This window comes from Sinohyriopsis cumingii, chromosome 1 (assembly GCF_028554795.1).
Source record: "Sinohyriopsis cumingii isolate HCF-2022 chromosome 1, ASM2855479v2, whole genome shotgun sequence".
Taxonomy (NCBI): domain Eukaryota; kingdom Metazoa; phylum Mollusca; class Bivalvia; order Unionida; family Unionidae; genus Sinohyriopsis; species Sinohyriopsis cumingii.
The window spans coordinates 4,272,352-4,293,472 of record NC_142961.1 but is presented as its reverse complement, the minus strand read 5'-3'; the positions used below and the strand labels follow the sequence as shown (position 1 = coordinate 4,293,472).

General features: G+C 35.6%; 1 protein-coding gene across 2 annotated transcripts in view; it reads left to right on the top strand.

Moving 5' to 3' along the window:
• Window positions 1-21,121, top strand: part of LOC149806332 (uncharacterized) — a 79,756-nt gene that overhangs the window by 43,610 nt on the left and 15,025 nt on the right. For both annotated transcript variants that reach the window (XM_089951691.1, XM_089951682.1), the window contains exons 10-12: window positions 9,126-9,251; window positions 13,114-13,281; window positions 15,220-15,277. In XM_089951691.1, coding sequence (XP_089807817.1) covers window positions 9,126-9,251; window positions 13,114-13,281; window positions 15,220-15,277 — 352 coding nt within the window. The remainder of the gene's footprint in view (window positions 1-9,125; window positions 9,252-13,113; window positions 13,282-15,219; window positions 15,278-21,121) is intronic.

Below are 21,121 nucleotides of genomic sequence, written 5' to 3'. Positions count from 1 at the left end.
ACACATCTTGCAGCATGAAATCAGGAATGGATGTAAATGATGGCAGTGACATGGGTGTTTACTAAAACACATCTTGCAGTATGTAATTGTTAGTGGATGTAAATGATGGCATTGACATGGGTGTTTACTAAAACACATCTTGCAGTTTGTAATTGTTAGTGGATGTAAATGATGGCATTGACATGGGTGTTTACTAAAACACATCTTGCAGTTTGTAATTGTTAGTGGATGTAAATGATGGCATTGACATGGGCTTTTACTAAAACACATCTTGCAGTATGTCATTGGTAATGGATGTAAATGATGGCATTGACATGGGTTTTTACTAAAACACATCTTGCAGTATGTAATTGGTAATGGATGTAAATGATGGCATTGACATGGGTTTTTACTAAAACACATCTTGCAGCATGAAATCAGGAATGGATGTAAATGATGGCATTGACATGGGTTTTTACTAAAACACATCTTGCAGCATGAAATCAGGAATGGATGTAAATGATGGTATTGACATGGGCTTTTACTAAAACACATCTTGCAGCATGAAATCAGGAATGGATGTAAATGATGGCATTGACATGGGTTTTTACTAAAACACATCTTGCAGTATGTAATCAGGAATGGATGTAAATGATGGCAGTGACATGGGTTTTTACTAAAACACATCTTGCAGTATGTAATTGGTAATGGATGTAAATGATGGCATTGACATGGGTTTTTACTAAAACACATCTTGCAGCATGAAATCAGGAATGGATGTAAATGATGGCAGTGACATGGGTGTTTACTAAAACACATCTTGCAGCATGAAATCAGAAATGGATGTAAATGATGGCAGTGACATGGGTTTTTACTAAAACACATCTTGCAGTATGTAATTGGTAATGGATGTAAATGATGGTATTGATATGGGTTTTTACTAAAACACATCTTGCAGCATGAAATCAGAAATGGATGTAAATGATGGCAGTGACATGGGTTTTTACTAAAACACATCTTGCAGCATGAAATCAGGAATGGATGTAAATGATGGCAGTGACATGGGTGTTTACTAAAACACATCTTGCAGTATGTAATTGTTAGTGGATGTAAATGATGGTATTGACATGGGCTTTTACTAAAACACATCTTGCAGTATGTAATTGGTAATGTATGTAAATGATGGCAGTGACATGGGTGTTTACTAAAACACATCTTGCAGCATGAAATCAGAAATGGATGTTAATGATGGCAGTGACATGGGTTTTTACTAAAACACATCTTGCAGCATGAAATCAGGAATGGATGTAAATGATGGCATTGACATGGGTTTTTACTAAAACACATCTTGCAGCATGAAATCAGGAATGGATGTAAATGATGGCATTGACATGGGTTTTTACTAAAACACATCTTGCAGCATGAAATCAGAAATGGATGTAAATGATGGCATTGACATGGGTTTTTACTAAAACACATCTTGCAGCATGAAATCAGGAATGGATGTAAATGATGGCATTGACATGGGTTTTTACTAAAACACATCTTGCAGTATGTAATCAGGAATGGATGTAAATGATGGCAGTGACATGGGTTTTTACTAAAACACATCTTGCAGTATGTAATTGGTAATGGATGTAAATGATGGCATTGACATGGGTTTTTACTAAAACACATCTTGCAGCATGAAATCAGGAATGGATGTAAATGATGGCATTGACGTGGGTGTTTACTAAAACACATCTTGCAGCATGAAATCAGAAATGGATGTAAATGATGGCAGTGACATGGGTTTTTACTAAAACACATCTTGCAGTATGTAATTGGTAATGGATGTAAATGATGGTATTGATATGGGTTTTTACTAAAACACATCTTGCAGCATGAAATCAGAAATGGATGTAAATGATGGCAGTGACATGGGTTTTTACTAAAACACATCTTGCAGCATGAAATCAGGAATGGATGTAAATGATGGCAGTGACATGGGTGTTTACTAAAACACATCTTGCAGTATGTAATTGTTAGTGGATGTAAATGATGGCATTGACATGGGTGTTTACTAAAACACATCTTGCAGTTTGTAATTGTTAGTGGATGTAAATGATGGCATTGACATGGGTGTTTACTAAAACACATCTTGCAGTTTGTAATTGTTAGTGGATGTAAATGATGGCATTGACATGGGCTTTTACTAAAACACATCTTGCAGTATGTAATTGGTAATGGATGTAAATGATGGCATTGACATGGGTTTTTACTAAAACACATCTTGCAGCGTGAAATCAGGAATGGATGTAAATGATGGCATTGACATGGGTTTTTACTAAAACACATCTTGCAGCATGAAATCAGGAATGGATGTAAATGATGGCATTGACATGGGTTTTTACTAAAACACATCTTGCAGTATGTAATCAGGAATGGATGTAAATGATGGCAGTGACATGGGTTTTTACTAAAACACATCTTGCAGTATGTAATTGGTAATGGATGTAAATGATGGCATTGACATGGGTTTTTACTAAAACACATCTTGCAGTATGTAATCAGGAATGGATGTAAATGATGGCAGTGACATGGGTTTTTACTAAAACACATCTTGCAGTATGTAATTGGTAATGGATGTAAATGATGGCATTGACATGGGTTTTTACTAAAACACATCTTGCAGCATGAAATCAGAAATGGATGTTAATGATGGCAGTGACATGGGTTTTTACTAAAACACATCTTGCAGCATGAAATCAGGAATGGATGTAAATGATGGCATTGACATGGGTTTTTACTAAAACACATCTTGCAGTATGTAATTGGTAATGGATGTAAATGATGGTATTGACATGGGCTTTTACTAAAACACATCTTGCAGTATGTAATTGGTAACGGATGTAAATGATGGCAGTGACATGGGTTTTTACTAAAACACATCTTGCAGCATGAAATCAGAAATGGATGTTAATGATGGCAGTGACATGGGTTTTTACTAAAACACATCTTGCAGTATGTAATTGGTAATGGATGTAAATGATGGTATTGACATGGGCTTTTACTAAAACACATCTTGCAGTATGTAATTGGTAACGGATGTAAATGATGGCAGTGACATGGGTTTTTACTAAAACACATCTTGCAGCATGAAATCAGAAATGGATGTAAATGATGGCAGTGACATGGGTTTTTACTAAAACACATCTTGCAGCATGAAATCAGGAATGGATGTAAATGATGGCATTGACATGGGTTTTTACTAAAACACATCTTGCAGCATGAAATCAGGAATGGATGTAAATGATGGCATTGACATGGGTTTTTACTAAAACACATCTTGCAGTATGTAATTGGTAATGGATGTAAATGATGGCATTGACATGGGTTTTTACTAAAACACATCTTGCAGCATGAAATCAGGAATGGATGTAAATGATGGCATTGACATGGGTTTTTACTAAAACACATCTTGCAGTATGTAATCAGGAATGGATGTAAATGATGGCAGTGACATGGGTTTTTACTAAAACACATCTTGCAGTATGTAATTGGTAATGGATGTAAATGATGGCATTGACATGGGTTTTTACTAAAACACATCTTGCAGCATGAAATCAGGAATGGATGTAAATGATGGCAGTGACATGGGTGTTTACTAAAACACATCTTGCAGCATGAAATCAGAAATGGATGTAAATGATGGCAGTGACATGGGTTTTTACTAAAACACATCTTGCAGCATGAAATCAGGAATGGATGTAAATGATGGCAGTGACATGGGTTTTTACTAAAACACATCTTGCAGCATGAAATCAGGAATGGATGTAAATGATGGCATTGACATGGGTGTTTACTAAAACACATCTTGCAGTATGTATTTGGTAACGGATGTAAATGATGGCAGTGACATGGGTTTTTACTAAAACACATCTTGCAGCATGAAATCAGAAATGGATGTTAATGATGGCAGTGACATGGGTTTTTACTAAAACACATCTTGCAGTATGTAATTGGTAACGGATGTAAATGATGGCAGTGACATGGGTTTTTACTAAAACACATCTTGCAGCATGAAATCAGAAATGGCATTGACATGGGTTTTTACTAAAAACACATCTTGCAGTATGTAATTGGTAATGGATGTAAATGATGGTATTGACATGGGCTTTTACTAAAACACATCTTGCAGTATGTAATTGGTAACGGATGTAAATGATTCCAGTGACATGGGTTTTTACTAAAACACATCTTGCAGCATGAAATCAGAAATGGATGTTAATGATGGCAGTGACATGGGTTTTTACTAAAACACATCTTGCAGCATGAAATCAGGAATGGATGTAAATGATGGCATTGACATGGGTTTTTACTAAAACACATCTTGCAGCATGAAATCAGGAATGGATGTAAATGATGGCATTGACATGGGTTTTTACTAAAACACATCTTGCAGTATGTAATTGGTAATGGATGTAAATGATGGCATTGACATGGGTTTTTACTAAAACACATCTTGCAGCATGAAATCAGGAATGGATGTAAATGATGGCAGTGACATGGGTGTTTACTAAAACACATCTTGCAGCATGAAATCAGGAATGGATGTAAATGATGGCATTGACATGGGTTTTTACTAAAACACATCTTGCAGTATGTAATCAGGAATGGATGTAAATGATGGCAGTGACATGGGTTTTTACTAAAACACATCTTGCAGTATGTAATTGGTAATGGATGTAAATGATGGCATTGACATGGGTTTTTACTAAAACACATCTTGCAGCATGAAATCAGGAATGGATGTAAATGATGGCAGTGACATGGGTGTGTACTAAAACACATCTTGCAGCATGAAATCAGAAATGGATGTAAATGATGGCAGTGACATGGGTTTTTACTAAAACACATCTTGCAGCATGAAATCAGGAATGGATGTAAATGATGGCAGTGACATGGGTTTTTACTAAAACACATCTTGCAGCATGAAATCAGGAATGGATGTAAATGATGGCATTGACATGGGTGTTTACTAAAACACATCTTGCAGTATGTAATCAGGAATGGATGTAAATGATGGCAGTGACATGGGTTTTTACTAAAACACATCTTGCAGTATGTAATTGGTAATGGATGTAAATGATGGTATTGATATGGGTTTTTACTAAAACACATCTTGCAGTATGTAATTTGTAACGGATGTAAATGATGGCAGTGACATGGGTGTTTACTAAAACACATCTTGCAGCATGAAATCAGAAATGGATGTAAATGATGGCAGTGACATGGGTTTTTACTAAAACACATCTTGCAGTATGTAATTGGTAATGGATGTAAATGATGGCATTGACATGGGTTTTTACTAAAACACATCTTGCAGTATGTAATCAGGAATGGATGTAAATGATGGCAGTGACATGGGTTTTTACTAAAACACATCTTGCAGTATGTAATTGGTAATGGATGTAAATGATGGTATTGATATGGGTTTTTACTAAAACACATCTTGCAGTATGTAATTGGTAACGGATGTAAATGATGGCAGTGACATGGGTGTTTACTAAAACACATCTTGCAGCATGAAATCAGAAATGGATGTAAATGATGGCAGTGACATGGGTTTTTACTAAAACACATCTTGCAGTATGTAATTGGTAATGGATGGTATTGATATGGGTTTTTACTAAAACACATCTTGCAGCATGAAATCAGAAATGGATGTAAATGATGGCAGTGACATGGGTTTTTACTAAAACACATCTTGCAGCATGAAATCAGGAATGGATGTAAATGATGGCAGTGACATGGGTGTTTACTAAAACACATCTTGCAGTATGTAATCAGGAATGGATGTAAATGATGGCATTGACATGGGTTTTTACTAAAACACATCTTGCAGTATGTAATTGGTAATGGATGTAAATGATGGTATTGATATGGGTTTTTACTAAAACACATCTTGCAGTATGTAATTGGTAACGGATGTAAATGATGGCAGTGACATGGGTGTTTACTAAAACACATCTTGCAGCATGAAATCAGAAATGGATGTAAATGATGGCAGTGAGATGGGTTTTTACTAAAACACATCTTGCAGTATGTAATTGGTAATGGATGTAAATGATGGTATTGATATGGGTTTTTACTAAAACACATCTTGCAGCATGAAATCAGAAATGGATGTAAATGATGGCAGTGACATGGGTTTTTACTAAAATACACCTTGCAGCATGAAATCAGGAATGGATGTAAATGATGGCAGTGACATGGGTGTTTACTAAAACACATCTTGCAGTATGTAATTGTTAGTGGATGTAAATGATGGCATTGACATGGGTGTTTACTAAAACACATCTTGCAGTTTGTAATTGTTAGTGGATGTAAATGATGGCATTGACATGGGTGTTTACTAAAACACATCTTGCAGTTTGTAATTGTTAGTGGATGTAAATGATGGCATTGACATGGGCTTTTACTAAAACACATCTTGCAGTATGTAATTGGTAATGGATGTAAATGATGGCATTGACATGGGTTTTTACTAAAACACATCTTGCAGTATGTAATTGGTAATGGATGTAAATGATGGCATTGACATGGGTTTTTACTAAAACACATCTTGCAGTATGTAATTGGTAATGGATGTAAATGATGCATTGACATGGGTTTTTACTAAAACACATCTTGCAGTATGTAATCAGGAATGGATGTAAATGATGGCATTGCCATGGGTGTTTACTAAAACACATCTTGCAGCATGAAATCAGGAATGGATGTAAATGATGGCATTGACATGGGCTTTTACTAAAACACATCTTGCAGCATGAAATCAGGAATGGATGTAAATGATGGCATTGACATGGGTTTTTACTAAAACACATCTTGCAGTATGTAATCAGGAATGGATGTAAATGATGGCAGTGACATGGGTTTTTACTAAAACACATCTTGCAGCATGAAATCAGGAATGGATGTAAATGATGGCAGTGACATGGGTGTTTACTAAAACACATCTTGCAGCATGAAATCAGGAATGGATGTAAATGATGGCATTGACATGGGTGTTTACTAAAACACATCTTGCAGCATGAAATCAGGAATGTATGTAAATGATGGCAGTGACATGGGTTTTTACTGAAACACATCTTGCAGTATGTAATCAGGAATGGATGTAAATGATGGCATTGACATGGGTTTTTACTACAACACATCTTGCAGCATGAAATCAGGAATGGATGTAAATGATGGCATTGACATGGGTTTTTACTAAAACACATCTTGCAGTATGTAATTGGTAATGGATGTAAATGATGCAGAACTGACCACCAACATATCTGTACTTCTATGAAGAGTTTGAAAATCATGCTTTAATTGACCTTAGGTTCAAGTTTTTACATGCAGTTTTGTCTATCATTATGAAGACTGTGATATGTACATATGCACTGATGTTTGACCAAACTTCGTACTTAATTTTATTCCAATGAACAAATTGTTTTTGTCCATTTTTCTGTCTGTCCATCCATCATCCATGGCACATTTTCAGTGTCCAATACCAAAACCATTTAAGGGGTGTGTGTTTGTGTGTGTGAAATTGATTAGGTCTATTCTTTGTTCCTGAGTTTAAATATTAGTTACATTTTTATCCATTTGCCTGTTTCTCCATCAATCCATCTTTCACACTTACATTCCAAGAACATAACTTGAAAAATGTTTTAGATATCTTGTGGGTATATCTATTACTACATTCATCTACGTGTTTGTTTGACTGTCTCCATAAACATTTTTGTTTCTGGTGCAGAACTCTCAAGCTTTTCAAGATATTTCAAATATACATGTCAGAAATGTTGTGTAGAGATGTCTTTTGATGCTTGAATTTTCCACATTCAGTGTTTTTAATGTACCATGGAAACAATGTGAAGCATACGTTGTATATAAATTGCTGCCCCATAAGACCTGTTATAAGGAGGAATGCTGGGATAGGGTATTTTCAGTGTGAGTCTGTAGGACTCATTGGTACTAATTCAACTCCCATAGTAAACATATAGAAACACCATCATATTCAAAATTCAGTAACTTCAAATGTCTGGGTGCTGATGATCAGACTTCCATGTCTCCATGCACAACTATCCTTGGTGCAAGCTTAGGAGTGAACACCATGTGAGCCACAACATTTTTTCATTTACAGTGCATGAAACATGTTATCCACTCTGCACCAAATGAATGAGGTGCTACTTTCAATATTGAGTGCTCCTAAGTAAAATCTGTAAAAATACTAATATTGCATGATTCAGTAGAATTTTGTCTATTTTCTTTTTTAAATTACAGATAGGATAAGCTCTCAAAAGATATTTTTACTAAAATTTTACTTGTCATTATTAACCATCTATGGACCACCAAACCTGTATATACTCTATTATTTGTTCACCCATTTCTAGACTGGTTCACAGTTCTTCCATATAATAAGAACTGTGGATCCTATACATGAGTGGAAAGTTGGGGGATATGTTAACTATTGACAGTTGTTATTAATGAATGTACTCTCCATTCCAGCTGGGCTGGCTAAATTCTGAAAATCATTTCAGGGCTTCCTCATAGACATACTTATGGGTTGGCATATTTGCTTATGTTATGCAATTAGTACTGCATGAAAATGATGCAGGTGTGACCTCTCAATATGGCTACCGTTGTCATGAAAATGAAGCAGATGTGACCTCTCAATATGGCTACCACAGTCATGAAAATGATGCAGATGGGACCTCTGAATTTGACTACCACATTCATGAAAATCTTATGATGGGATGTCATATTGACAGGTAGTTTTGATTAAACACTTCTTGCAATATTTAGTTGGTCCATGGTTAAAAATGACACTGATATAGCCTAAAAAATGGATGGTTGTATCAGCATGGGCTTTTCACAAAGGGCAGTATGTAGTAGGTCCTTGGTGACAATGGTGCTGATCTCACCTCCAACATGGCAGCCACAGTGATCATCTAATAAAAATCATTATCACTATGCCTCTTGAAAGAATATAGTGACATTTACATGGGATTTTCAGGAAAATGGTGAACAAATTTGACACCCAGACCTACTTGACCTTGTGTGTTCATCTAGAGAGCTGTAAGATAAAGAATTGAATTGGCTATATATATTTTCAGAGAGGAGAGTATTGCTCTGTCCATCCTGAGGCTGATAGAACTGGAGAAAGCCGTAGTGGAGGGAGCTGGGGCTGCAGGACTGGCTGCTGTTGTGGAGGGTCTGCTTCCAGAGCTGGAGGGCAAAAAGTGAGCTGGCCACTACCTCTGGTTAATTTTTTGCATAAACACAACATGGTATTTTTTTAGTCTGTTATCTCTTATTGTATAAAGATCTCACCAAAGTAAAGTCTGTTACAGGATACACACTCATATCTATCAAATGAACAATATCATGCGTAACATTTGCAAGTCCTAAATCCATTCTATCTTTAGGCCCCCCCCCCCTTTTTTTTTTCTTCAAATTGGAGGTGGGATTTCTCCACATAAGTTTCAGTTCTTGGATGGTACAAAGTTAACGATTGAAGTACAGGATATCCATCTTTTTTATTCTTTCAGTCATTTTGTTCCTTCTTAGCTTACAGTATATGGTAATCATTGAACTCATTTGATAAATTTTAGTTAAAATATTTCTCTTGTAAGATCTTCTAAACATTTGTAATACTTTGGAAGAACTCCCATTATTTTGAGGCTGTAGAGGTTGGCATGAGTAGTGTAATACTTGGGAAGAACTCCCAGTACTTGAGGCTGTAGAGGTTGGCATGAGTAGTGTAATACTTTGGAAGAACCCCAGTATCTGAGACAGCTGTAGAGGTTGGCATGAGTAGTGTAATACTTGGGAATCCCATTAAATATTTACAACAGAATCACACATGGCCTAGATGGAAGATTCTGGAGTAGATGCCCTTTGCACATGCACCAGTTTTAGTCCATTTTCTGAAATAAAGCTTGGCAGGACTTAAAATGACTGTTTTCAACTTTGAGTTGAATATGGAATATGGACTATGGAAATTGAACTTAACACAGAAATATGGAAATTGAACTTAAATCATTGATGGAGGGAATATAGAAAGTGAATAGGAGAATGAAAACGTTAATGATTTAATTTTTCATGAAATGGAGGACAATAATTCCAAAACATAAGATGCCAGGTTAGATGAACTGTCACAAAAGAAACCAAAATATGAATCTAAGTTTCTGAATTCTTGGCTGTCAGAGTACAAAAATGGTTACAACTTGATGCCAAGACTGGAGGTATATTGTGTGATATTTGCAAAAGTTGTGGTAAAAATAACCCTTTTGTTTAGGAAGTTGGATATTTGAATTTTAGGATGTCAGCTGTTATGTGACACACTGAATCATCAGTGATATGCAGAGCTTAAGGGCTTATTTACTTGGGTCTAATTTCAAAGCCACTGCCTCCAGTGTTCAAAGAAATAGCCTGAAAAATGATGACAGCTTATTATGCTGCCTTGTTCCCATTTCAGTATACCCTTCTCTGTTCAAATTGTAGCAATTAAATGGATGTGATGAATTTTCATCTCTTCAGGTTGGTAACAATGCCCCAGAGCTCTGGAGAAGAATTTATACATGTCTTCACTGAGATTATACAGGTTGATAGACAAAAAAATGTCAAAAAAGGGAATTTCTGACAACAATGATAGATGAAAGAACATGCAGTGTGACCCCTCTATAACACAGTAGTTGGGGGCCAAAGAACCTGACTGTGTTATAGACCGAACCATGTTATAAGCAACCAGGTCAGATAGTTGAAGAAAATGATGCATGTAGCCCCATAAATTGCACGGTGGTAGGTAATAAATGCAGGTGGTACAATATATGCTTCATTGGCACAGTTACCATCTTAAATTGATGCTTATTAAATGAGAAATACACCTTTAGTGAAAAAGAAGGCATATATAATAGTTTACTTTCTTTAGAGAACCATGAACTGGTACATATACATGAATCCTGTTTATATATACATGTCTAATGTATAGCATGAATAGAGTATCAACACTGTATACTCACCTGCGAACCTTATCATATACACTGAATCCACAATACAAGTGATTCCATTGAAAATATGCACACACCACACATATATTTAAAATGTTCAGTAATTTTGTTACAGGTCATAGTGGTCTGAATTCAGTGGAAAAAGATAGCAATCATGTAATGAATGACAAAGCACATTTACTTTTCAGTACGTCCCAAGTCAGTAAAAGTTAGTTTGCATTTTAAGCCCCCATTGGTAGCATGTGTAAGTATAAACTTTTTCCCAGCAAAAAGGAAACTTTCACGGCACAGACACTGATTTTTTTCCCATTTGCTGAGTACATTTTCATAATGGTTATTGTTTCAAAGGTAATGTTTCCTTTGAAATTTCAGCAACATATTTTATCTTGGTACATTTTTAAAAAGGAATTGGCCGTCATTTGGACTATTCTAGTTACTGTTCCTCCCTGCCTATTGAATAAACCAGTAAGATTATTTTTTTATACATTTGTGTTAGCAGCATGATGCTGTCCTCCACACATGCATCAGAAATTTAACAAAGGGTCAATGGACAATGGAGACACAGGTGTTCTGGTCTGATGACAGGGATTATTACAGAAAATGTGAATGTTCTGAAGGATTTAATTCTGAGTGAAAAAATAATTTTACTTACCATCCACATACAAATGTCAGTCTTTGTAAATATAAAAATTACTAGCAAGCGGCTGAAAATCTGATGAAAGATAGATTACAAGTTAATGCCTTGTCCAGTTAATGTGTTACCAGAAATGTCAACAAGAAAAAAGCAGATGTCTCACAACATACAGTACTCGTGCTAGATGTCAAGGTAAGCAGATTACGATATAACAATGCACTGTTTAGATGGTTTGTCAATATGGACAAGAAATTGTTTATGTAACAATAGATAAATTTCAGTGCATTTTATATCCAGTTTGTGGCTTCCTTTCATGGGGCCTCAGAATTTCTCCACTCCAAACCAATGGTTGTATCTACAAGTTTAAACAGCCAACAATGTCGCCAATAAACAAAATAATGGCCAGATGGTATATTTTGCTGCCAGTAAGGAAAAAAATCCAAGTTTGCAACACTGGCAAAGCCCTACGCAATCAGAGAATAAACTTTTTATGTGTTATTTTTCGTACTTTTAAGAAGAAATAACTACTTTTTTGTACGAGACAAATACAAATAAAATTTCAGAAGCCATGCCACTATCATCTTGTATGATTCATACATTATCTCTTACCCAAAATGATAATAAACATTTTATGTTTTTTTAATACTTTTAAGAAAGAATTTTTTTTTGTCTACAAGAAAAATACATGTATGTGAAATTTCGGGAGCCACATCACGACCATGTTATATCTGAATTCATGTTATAACAGTGTGCTATAGCGGAGTCACACTCTACATATATGAAGAAAAATTTTATTTATGGCAAACCTGTCAGGTACATTTCACATACATAAACATTGTTTCTTGGTAACCTTGGCAGCCTTGAAGTGAAGGAGGTGTATGCAAGAGCAGAGGTCTTGTTTTTTTTGTTTGATGTGTTATCCCAATTTGTAGGGACATTTCTTTGGAGAAGGATTTTGCCTTTGGGAGTCAACAATCATCAATCATGACAGGGTCAAAAATTGGTGTAGCAACAAGAATTAAACAGTTGGACCCTTATTGTATAGCTATTCATCACTATAGACATGAAACCTTAATACATCACTGTGGACATGAAACCCTAATACATCACTATGGATTTAAAACCCTAATACATCATTATTGACTTGAAACCCTAATACATCACTGTGGACATGAAACCCTAATACATCACTGTGGACATGAAACCCTGATAAATCACTATGGATTTGAAACCCTAATACATCCCTATTGACTTGAAACCCTAGTACATCACTATGCACTTGAAACCCTAATACATCACTGTGGACATGAAACCATAATACATTACTATGGATTTAAAACCCTAATACATCACTGTGGATTTGAAACCCTAATACATCACTATTGACTTGAAACCCTAATACATCACTACAGATTTAAAACCCTAGTACATCACTATATATATCTCCTGTACTTTTAGGGTTGTGATAGCTCTCTGTGGAGGTAATATTGATACAACGGCTCTGGGAAGGGTCATTGAGCGAGGGCTGGCAGTTGATGGTAGATTGGTACGCTTTATCGTCACAGTCAGTGACAGACCAGGAGGAATTGCAGATCTTACAAGGTTCATAGCAGATTTGGGAGTTAGGTGAGTTGCTGAGTCTTAAAACATTTTTCTCAAATTTCAATTTAATATTCTGTTGGTATAAAGGAGGAAGGGATGGGCCATGCATATAACAGAACCTGGATATCAAATAAGTTGATTGCAAAAATTTGATCAGTAGATTGGCTTCTAAATTAATAGAATTTTTAATGATTTACATTTTATGCATTTTAAGAGCACTTAAAACAAATCATAAAGTGCCATTTTTGCCACATGTATAGTTGTCATCATGTAACATGAGTCAGATTATTGCAAATGTCAATGATAATTAATGAGTCAGATATTGTAACAGTCAGTGATAATTATATGCTGTCTCTCATACCTTAGGGGATCAGAGATTTTATCTCGGGGGGGGGGGGGGTAAGAGGATGTACCTCCCTCCACCTCTTACTTATTCCCCTAAGGTATTATGATTGGGTAAAGTATTCAAAGAAGAAACCAACTTTTTTTATAGTAAAATACATTTCTTCGAAAATACATACCCAGTCATAATACACATACAGCCTCCCCGCAGTTACATCCATAGTGAGCGTGCCTTCCACTCTAGTAATAACTAACATATCATTATGCCTTGCCGCCAAGTCTTACTTGTAAGGGAATATCACTCTTTCTGACTACCAATGGGTTCGCCAGAACACTTTTAACTCCATAGCACTAAAAGTAGTATCTGGAAGGGCTGGACTGGCAAGCTGTAGTTCTTCTAAGGTATTGTGATTGGGTAAGTATTTTTGAAGAAACACATTTTACTATTAAAAAAATGGTTTTCATATAAATTGATCAAAGAAAGCTTAGAGCTGCCCTTAAATATTGAATTTGAAAGGAAAAAAAGTTATTGAAGGGAAATATCAAAATACTTTCTCGCCCAAATAATTTTCTATTCCTTTCCTTTTTGTCTCACCTGAGTTTTAATCAAAGAGTTACATTCCATCATAAACCACCTTTGATCCCTGTAATACTTACAATATTTCAACAAATATTCCACCCTGTGTGTATTATGGCACCAGTTATTGCATTGGTGGAACAGTTTTGGTTCCAAGTAGACTGGTTTCTGTGGATAGACTGTGTAAAAGATTATATTTTATTGTAAGAAATTGTACCAAAAAAATGTGATTTTCAAAAGTTTTTTAATTTCATCTAAAATAAACCCAGTATATTTGGAAGGTGGCCATTAAAACAGTATATTGGTCCTACTACCAGAAGAATCACATGCAAAGGGGTGGGTGGTGGTGGATGCCTTATAAGCATCAAATTTAAAATCATTTCTACATCTCTCACCTTAACATTTACACAAAGTGCAAGGAAATGACGAGAGGTTATTTATACTTGAATATCAGTATTGTTGTATTTTGAGAGTCATTCCAGTCAATTTATGAAATTTGCTATTTATGTACATCTGAATTGCCAATTGATTATTTATAAGACAGTTCATTCGACAACAGGTTTACTAACCCTTTTAACCTGGAGTCAAGGTCCCAGTATGATTGCACAATTGGTCCATTGTTTCAAATGACCATTAGCATCTTTTTTTTCAAACCTTGCTGTAACACAGCCTGAAGTAAGATAATAGTGAATGATACATCTCAATGTACATTTTGCCTCATTAACATGTGTTTGCAGTATTAATCAAAAACCCTTGAATAGTTTTGCCTAGATGGCACATTTTGGTTATGTTATGTACTGTTATAACCAGTAATTAAAGACACACATCCATCCACACATTCATCAGTTTTCTATTACAGTTCTTTTGCCTAGTATCCAATCCCAGGAACTTTTGTATTTGATGCCTTCAAGTAGTTTATAAAAAAAGGTTGTATTGTTACAGTATTTCTCAACTTTTTCCTGTTATGCCTATATTATATATACTAAAATAGTCCCTTCAGTTATCAGTAAAATGCTAAATCTTGTTTCCTTTGTACTTTTCAGTATCAAGGATATCTTCCATGAAAGAGCTTGGTTAAAGAGTGATGTTTATTCCGTGCAGGTACTGATTTCAGTTTATCAGGACAAAATTTTGTCATTGTGTACTATGTTTGGTTATTGTATTAAGTCCATGATGATTTAATTTGTAGGATGGACTAAAGCAAGCTGGATACAGTAATATTGTGTGAAAACAATTTGGGAGAGAAAAACGTATTTTATGATATGATTCACATAAACAATCTTCATAAGGTAATAACAGTAATAATGATGATATTTAGAGCATTCTGTATGTTCATGATGAATTTTGAAAGGTGAACCTGTATACAGAGTCAGTTGTTTACAAAGATCAGTTTTGTCTTTTCCCATTGGTGGCTGTTATTAACAGGTTTTGCTGTTTATCTGCTGCATACATCTGCATCTGCAGTGACTGATAAATCCACTTGTAAACAATCACTGCTATCTGCCACAGTTGATTTATTTTAATGTGGTGGGATCAAGGCCAAATAAAATGGAATAGATGGACTGCTCAGACCTTTTTCATTTTGTTGATCTCTCCAGGGTTTTGTACAGTAGTGCCAATGAAGGATGCTTTCACCACAAAAGTTCTTATTCAGATTATACTAGCACACAAATGAATATTCAACACAGTTTATTGCTGCCAGGTTTGTATGTGTTTTCTCACACATATTTTAATGTTCAAAATGGCAAAATATGACATTTGAAGATGTGTAGAATGATGTATATAAAAGATGTAATAATCAAAGCATGTTGAAATGACAACTAAGATAGTAGTGTTAAATAGCAGGTGAAAATCTCCCTTACTGTTCAGTTAGTCATGATTCACATAATCTCTAGTTCAGTTAATTTCAGAATTAATCTTTGCACAGAAATAGAATTTAGTGGATAATTAAAACTGTTCATGTAATGTACCAGTGTGTTAGCAATTTTATAAGTCAAATTAAGTTTTGGAACCAGACTTGGGTTTGAGTTTTAGAGTTAAATGATAAATATGTTGGATGTACAGTCTGGAACTGGATGTCAACAATGTGTTGTTGGATGTGACACAGTGTATTGTTTTGTATTGACACAGTGGTGTTTCTTTGTGTTGTGTAGATTACTTCAATATCCAAAGGACATGAAAAATACAAAATGGATGACAACACAGTGAGTTTGATGGATAGTAACATCTGTGTTGATGACAACACAGTGAGTTTGATGGATAGTAACATCTGTTTTGATGACAACACAGTGAGTTTGATGGATAGTAACATCTGTTTTGATGACAACACAGTGAGTTTGAGGGATAGTAACATCTGTGTTGATGACAACACAGTGAGTTTGATGGATAGTAACATCTGTGTTGATGACAACACAGTGATATGTCAAAGCCCCATGTGGAAACCTTTTGTCTGATATGTAGAGGGAAATAAACATTGAAAGAGAATTATTATAATCATTATTAGTAGCTTGTCTTAGAGACAAAGTTTATATTGGAAAATGACCAATGGTCTCAGCAAGTGGTTATCATTGTGTTGAGTGTTACAACACTTGAATGGTCAGAATTACTACATGTAACTTGGCCTAACACACTTTGAATAATTTAATGTGTTGGTAGTAACTAGTCTACCTTTTTGTTATTCTTGAAGAAATTATAACAGTTGAGATTGGATAGAGAGATTTTTGTATGTTTTTGTCTCTGGACCTTCACTAGAAGCCAGACTGACGAATCTCACCCCTATTTATAGGTTTTGGTAATACGCTTTGTAATTTCAATGACACAGTTTTCAAGAATATTACCAAATATGGAAGAATTAGGAAAAATAGTTACATCAGTGCTGGATAGTGGGAAACCGAATGGCCAATACTCACAGTAATAGAAGTGCTTCTCCTTACTGCAGCTCTTCACAGAGTCAAAGTTGGAAGAAACTAATACAAATGAAATGGTCTCTTCATCCCTCAATTTTCACTAAAGAGATTCTCAATGGGATCAACCTAGGATGGACCTACTGGTGACAAGGAGGACTGCCAAAATCCCAACTTTTGTTTCCCCAGTCCCTAGGATGGACCTACTGGCGACAAGGAGGACTGCCAAAATCCCAACTTTTGTTTCCCCAGTCCCTAGGATGGACCTACTGGCAACAAGGAGGACTGCCAAAATCCCAACTTTTGTTTCCTGAGTCTTGGATCATAAAGGCCTGGATAACCGAAGCTCTTTCTGATTGGAATGGCCAAATGTATACACTTCTCCAACACCTCAGCTGGTGAATCCAAGGAATCTGAATGTCTCATTAAATAAGAATCTTGGATCATACTCATCACTCTCGCAACAGAACTGCCATGAATTGAGATATTCACTCCTGTGTTAAGCAACCATGATGGCACATGCTTCATCCCAACCCAGAGTTACTGAACCTGCATGGATCTTTTTAAAATGTCCTTAAGAAAGTTTTGACATTTATTTTTGCTGGTCTTTATTTGTTTTGCAGATGGCTCTTCTTTTCTTAAATGACAGGGCATTTCCACATTTTGCCTTAAAAAAATGAACCACACTTGTACATAATTCTGACAATTGGAATGATTGAATTTTACATTTTCTATATGGAGTAAAATCCAACTTCAAAGAAACGTTGCCTGCTGATAACAAGCTTGCCATTAGTCTTTAATAATCATGGCTTGAACATGCCTATTCAAAGCAGTGATGTGTAATAACTTTTGTTCATCAACACACATCTCTGTGATTGTACCTATGATAGCTCAAATGAACTGGATTGTTCCACTTAGTGTACCCATGCAAATTAGCCTAATGGGCTAACACAGCAGTGTTTGAAACAAAGCATACTTAGCCTAATGGGCTGACACAGCAGTGTTTGAAACAAAGCATACATAGCCTAATGGGCTGACACAGCAGTGTTCGAAACAAAGCATACTTAGTCAGTTAAGTGATCTGCAAAATGGTTGTTGCTTATCTCTGACTGCATTACCTTTTAATTGACTCCATGATAATCAGTTGCCCTGTGGATAGTTTTATATGGGCCCTGAGAAGGACTGTTTACTGCTTATCCAGACTAAAAGCTTTGGATATGTATATAGTGTATATGTATGGTGGTGGTAAAAAAAGTATCTTTTTCTTTCCAGGGTTATCGAAAATCAGTATTGAAACAGGACCTTGTCAGTGGGTTTGGTAGTCAAAATCACGTTTTTCATGTGACATGTGTTATGGAAGGCAATTAACCAATCAAAATAGATTTGACAAATGATGGTTCTTGTTGTGAAAGACATCATATTCTAACTTTGGCTGCTAAACAGAGATTTTCTTGAATATTGTACTATATGATATTTAGTAAATGCAGTTGTTGACATTAGTTTTGCATGTGATTGTGAATCATACTGTTCAGAGGACAAACTTGATATTAATCAGGATGTGTCGCAAGAGAGCCACATGCTTACTGAGTTTTCTTTGGATGAGGGGGTAAAAAGAGATTGCTTTGAATGAGGGTAAAAAAGAGTTTGCTTTGGATGAGGGGGTAAAAAAGAGTTTGCTTTGGATGAGGTGGTAAAAAGAGATTGCTTTGGATGAGGTGGTAAAAAGAGATTTCTTTGGATGAGGTGGTAGAAAAGAGATTTCTTCTTATTAAAGATTTGTAGCTGAAACTAACAACCATGAGTAAAATTTATGGAAGAGAGGCTGGGCAGTGTTTGCAGAAAATGGCAGCATGAAGTTTCAACCTGTGCATTCAGTGTGATGTTTGTTTTTGTGTAAAACATTACTTCTACAAATATCATCAGTGACAAGTCCTGAACTAGTAGAACATAATGACTAAATAACCTTTTGTAAATAATTATGTGTACAAATTTGACATATAAGTTTGTAAAATATAATGACAAATGTTAGTGTCACAAGAGTATTCTGTGTTTAATTAATGGATTTTCTTATTGATTCTGTGGAAGTCATTGGATGAAAAAACTTGCAGACAAAAGGGTAGTTATAGGTTTTACATATGCAATGTTTTGGTACATATAATCAGTTATAAGGAAAAAAGACTGACCTACAAATCATTGCTAAAAGGTTGCAATTTGGCTGCAGCAGCATCAATTTCTGGAAGTCTGCCTCACCAGTTGCAGTAAGGAACTCAGTAAAAAGGCAGAGCAATGGATCACTAGAGTAGCACTGGTAGAGTTAATTGTCTCTAGTACTAAATAACCTAGAGTAGCACTGGTGGAGTTAATTGTCTCTAGTACTAAATAACCTAAAGTAGCACTAGTGGAGTTAATTGTCTCAGTACTAAATAATATAGAGTAGCACTGGTGGAGTTAATTGTCTCTGTACTAAATAACCTAGAGTAGCACAGGTGGAGTTAATTGTCTCTAGTACTAAATAACCTAAAGTAGCACTGGTGGAGTTAATTGTCTCAGTTCTAAATAACCTAATGTAGCACTGGTTGAGTTAATTGTCTCAGTACTGAATAACCTTGAGTAGCACTGGTAGAGGTAATTGTCTCTGTACTAAATAACCTAAAGTAGCACTGGTGGAGTTAAGTGTCTCAGTACTAAATAACATAGAGTAGCACTTGTGGAGTTCATTGTCTCTGTACTAAATAACCTAGAGTAGCACAGGTGGAGTTAATTGTCTCTAGTACTAAATAACCTAAAGTAGCACTGGTGGAGTTAATTGTCTCTGTACTGAATAACCTAGAGTAGCACAGGTGGAGTTAATTGTCTCTAGTACTAAATAACCTAAAGTAGCACACTGGTGGAGTTAATTGTCTCAGTTCTAAATAACTTAATGTAGCACTGGTAGAGTTAATTGTCTCAGTACTGAATAACCTTGAGTAGCACTGGTAGAGGTAATTGTCTCTGTACTAAATAACCTCGAGTAGCACTGGTAGAGTTAATTGTCTCAGTACTGAATAACCTCAAGTAGCACTGTTAGAGTCAATTGTCTCTATACTAAATTACCTAGAGTATCACTGGATGAGTTAATTGTCTCAGTACTAGATAACCTAAAGTAGCACTGGTAGAGTTAATTGTCTCAGTACTATATAACCGAGAGTAACACTTGTAGAGTTAATTGTCTCTGTACTAAATAACCTAAAGTAGCACTGGTGGAGTTAATTGTCTCAGTACTTAATAGCCTTGAGTAGCACTGGTAGAGGTAATTGTTTCAGTACTAAATAACCTAGAGTAGCACCGGTGGAGTTAATTGTCTCTAGTACTTAATAACCTAAAGTTGCACTGGTAGAGTTAATTGGCTCAGTACTAAATAACCTAGAGTAGCACTGGTGGAGTTAATTGTCTCTAGTACTAAATAACCTAAAGTAGCACTGGTTGAGTTAATTGGCTCAGTACTGAATAACCTAGAGTAGTACTGGTGGAATTAATTGTCTCAGTACTAAATAACCTAGAGTCGCACTGGTGGAGTTAATTGTCTCAGTACTAAATAACCTAGAGTATCACTGGTAGAGTTAATTGTCTCTGTACTAAATAACCTAGAGTAGCACTGGTAGATTTAATTATCTCAGTTCTAAAAAATCTAGAGTAGCGCTGGTAGAGCTAATTGTCTCTAATACTAAATAACCTAAAGTAGCACTGATAGAGTTAATTATCTTTGTACTAAATAACCTAAAGTAGCACTTAGTCTGGTAGAGTTAATTGTCTCTAGTACTAAATAACCTATTTTATGCTATTTCACCATAAAACACCAGACCAAACAAAATCTAAAATACTTGTGATATCTATGCTGGTCAGTGGTGGTCATCTTGAAAATCTTGTTATCACTACTCATTTCGAAAGTGTGGTCATATGGATGTAGGCTTTCTGACTAATACAGTTCTCACTACATGTAGGCTTTCTGTCTAATTCAGTTCTCACGTCATGTAGGCTTTCTGACTAATACAGTTCTCACCAC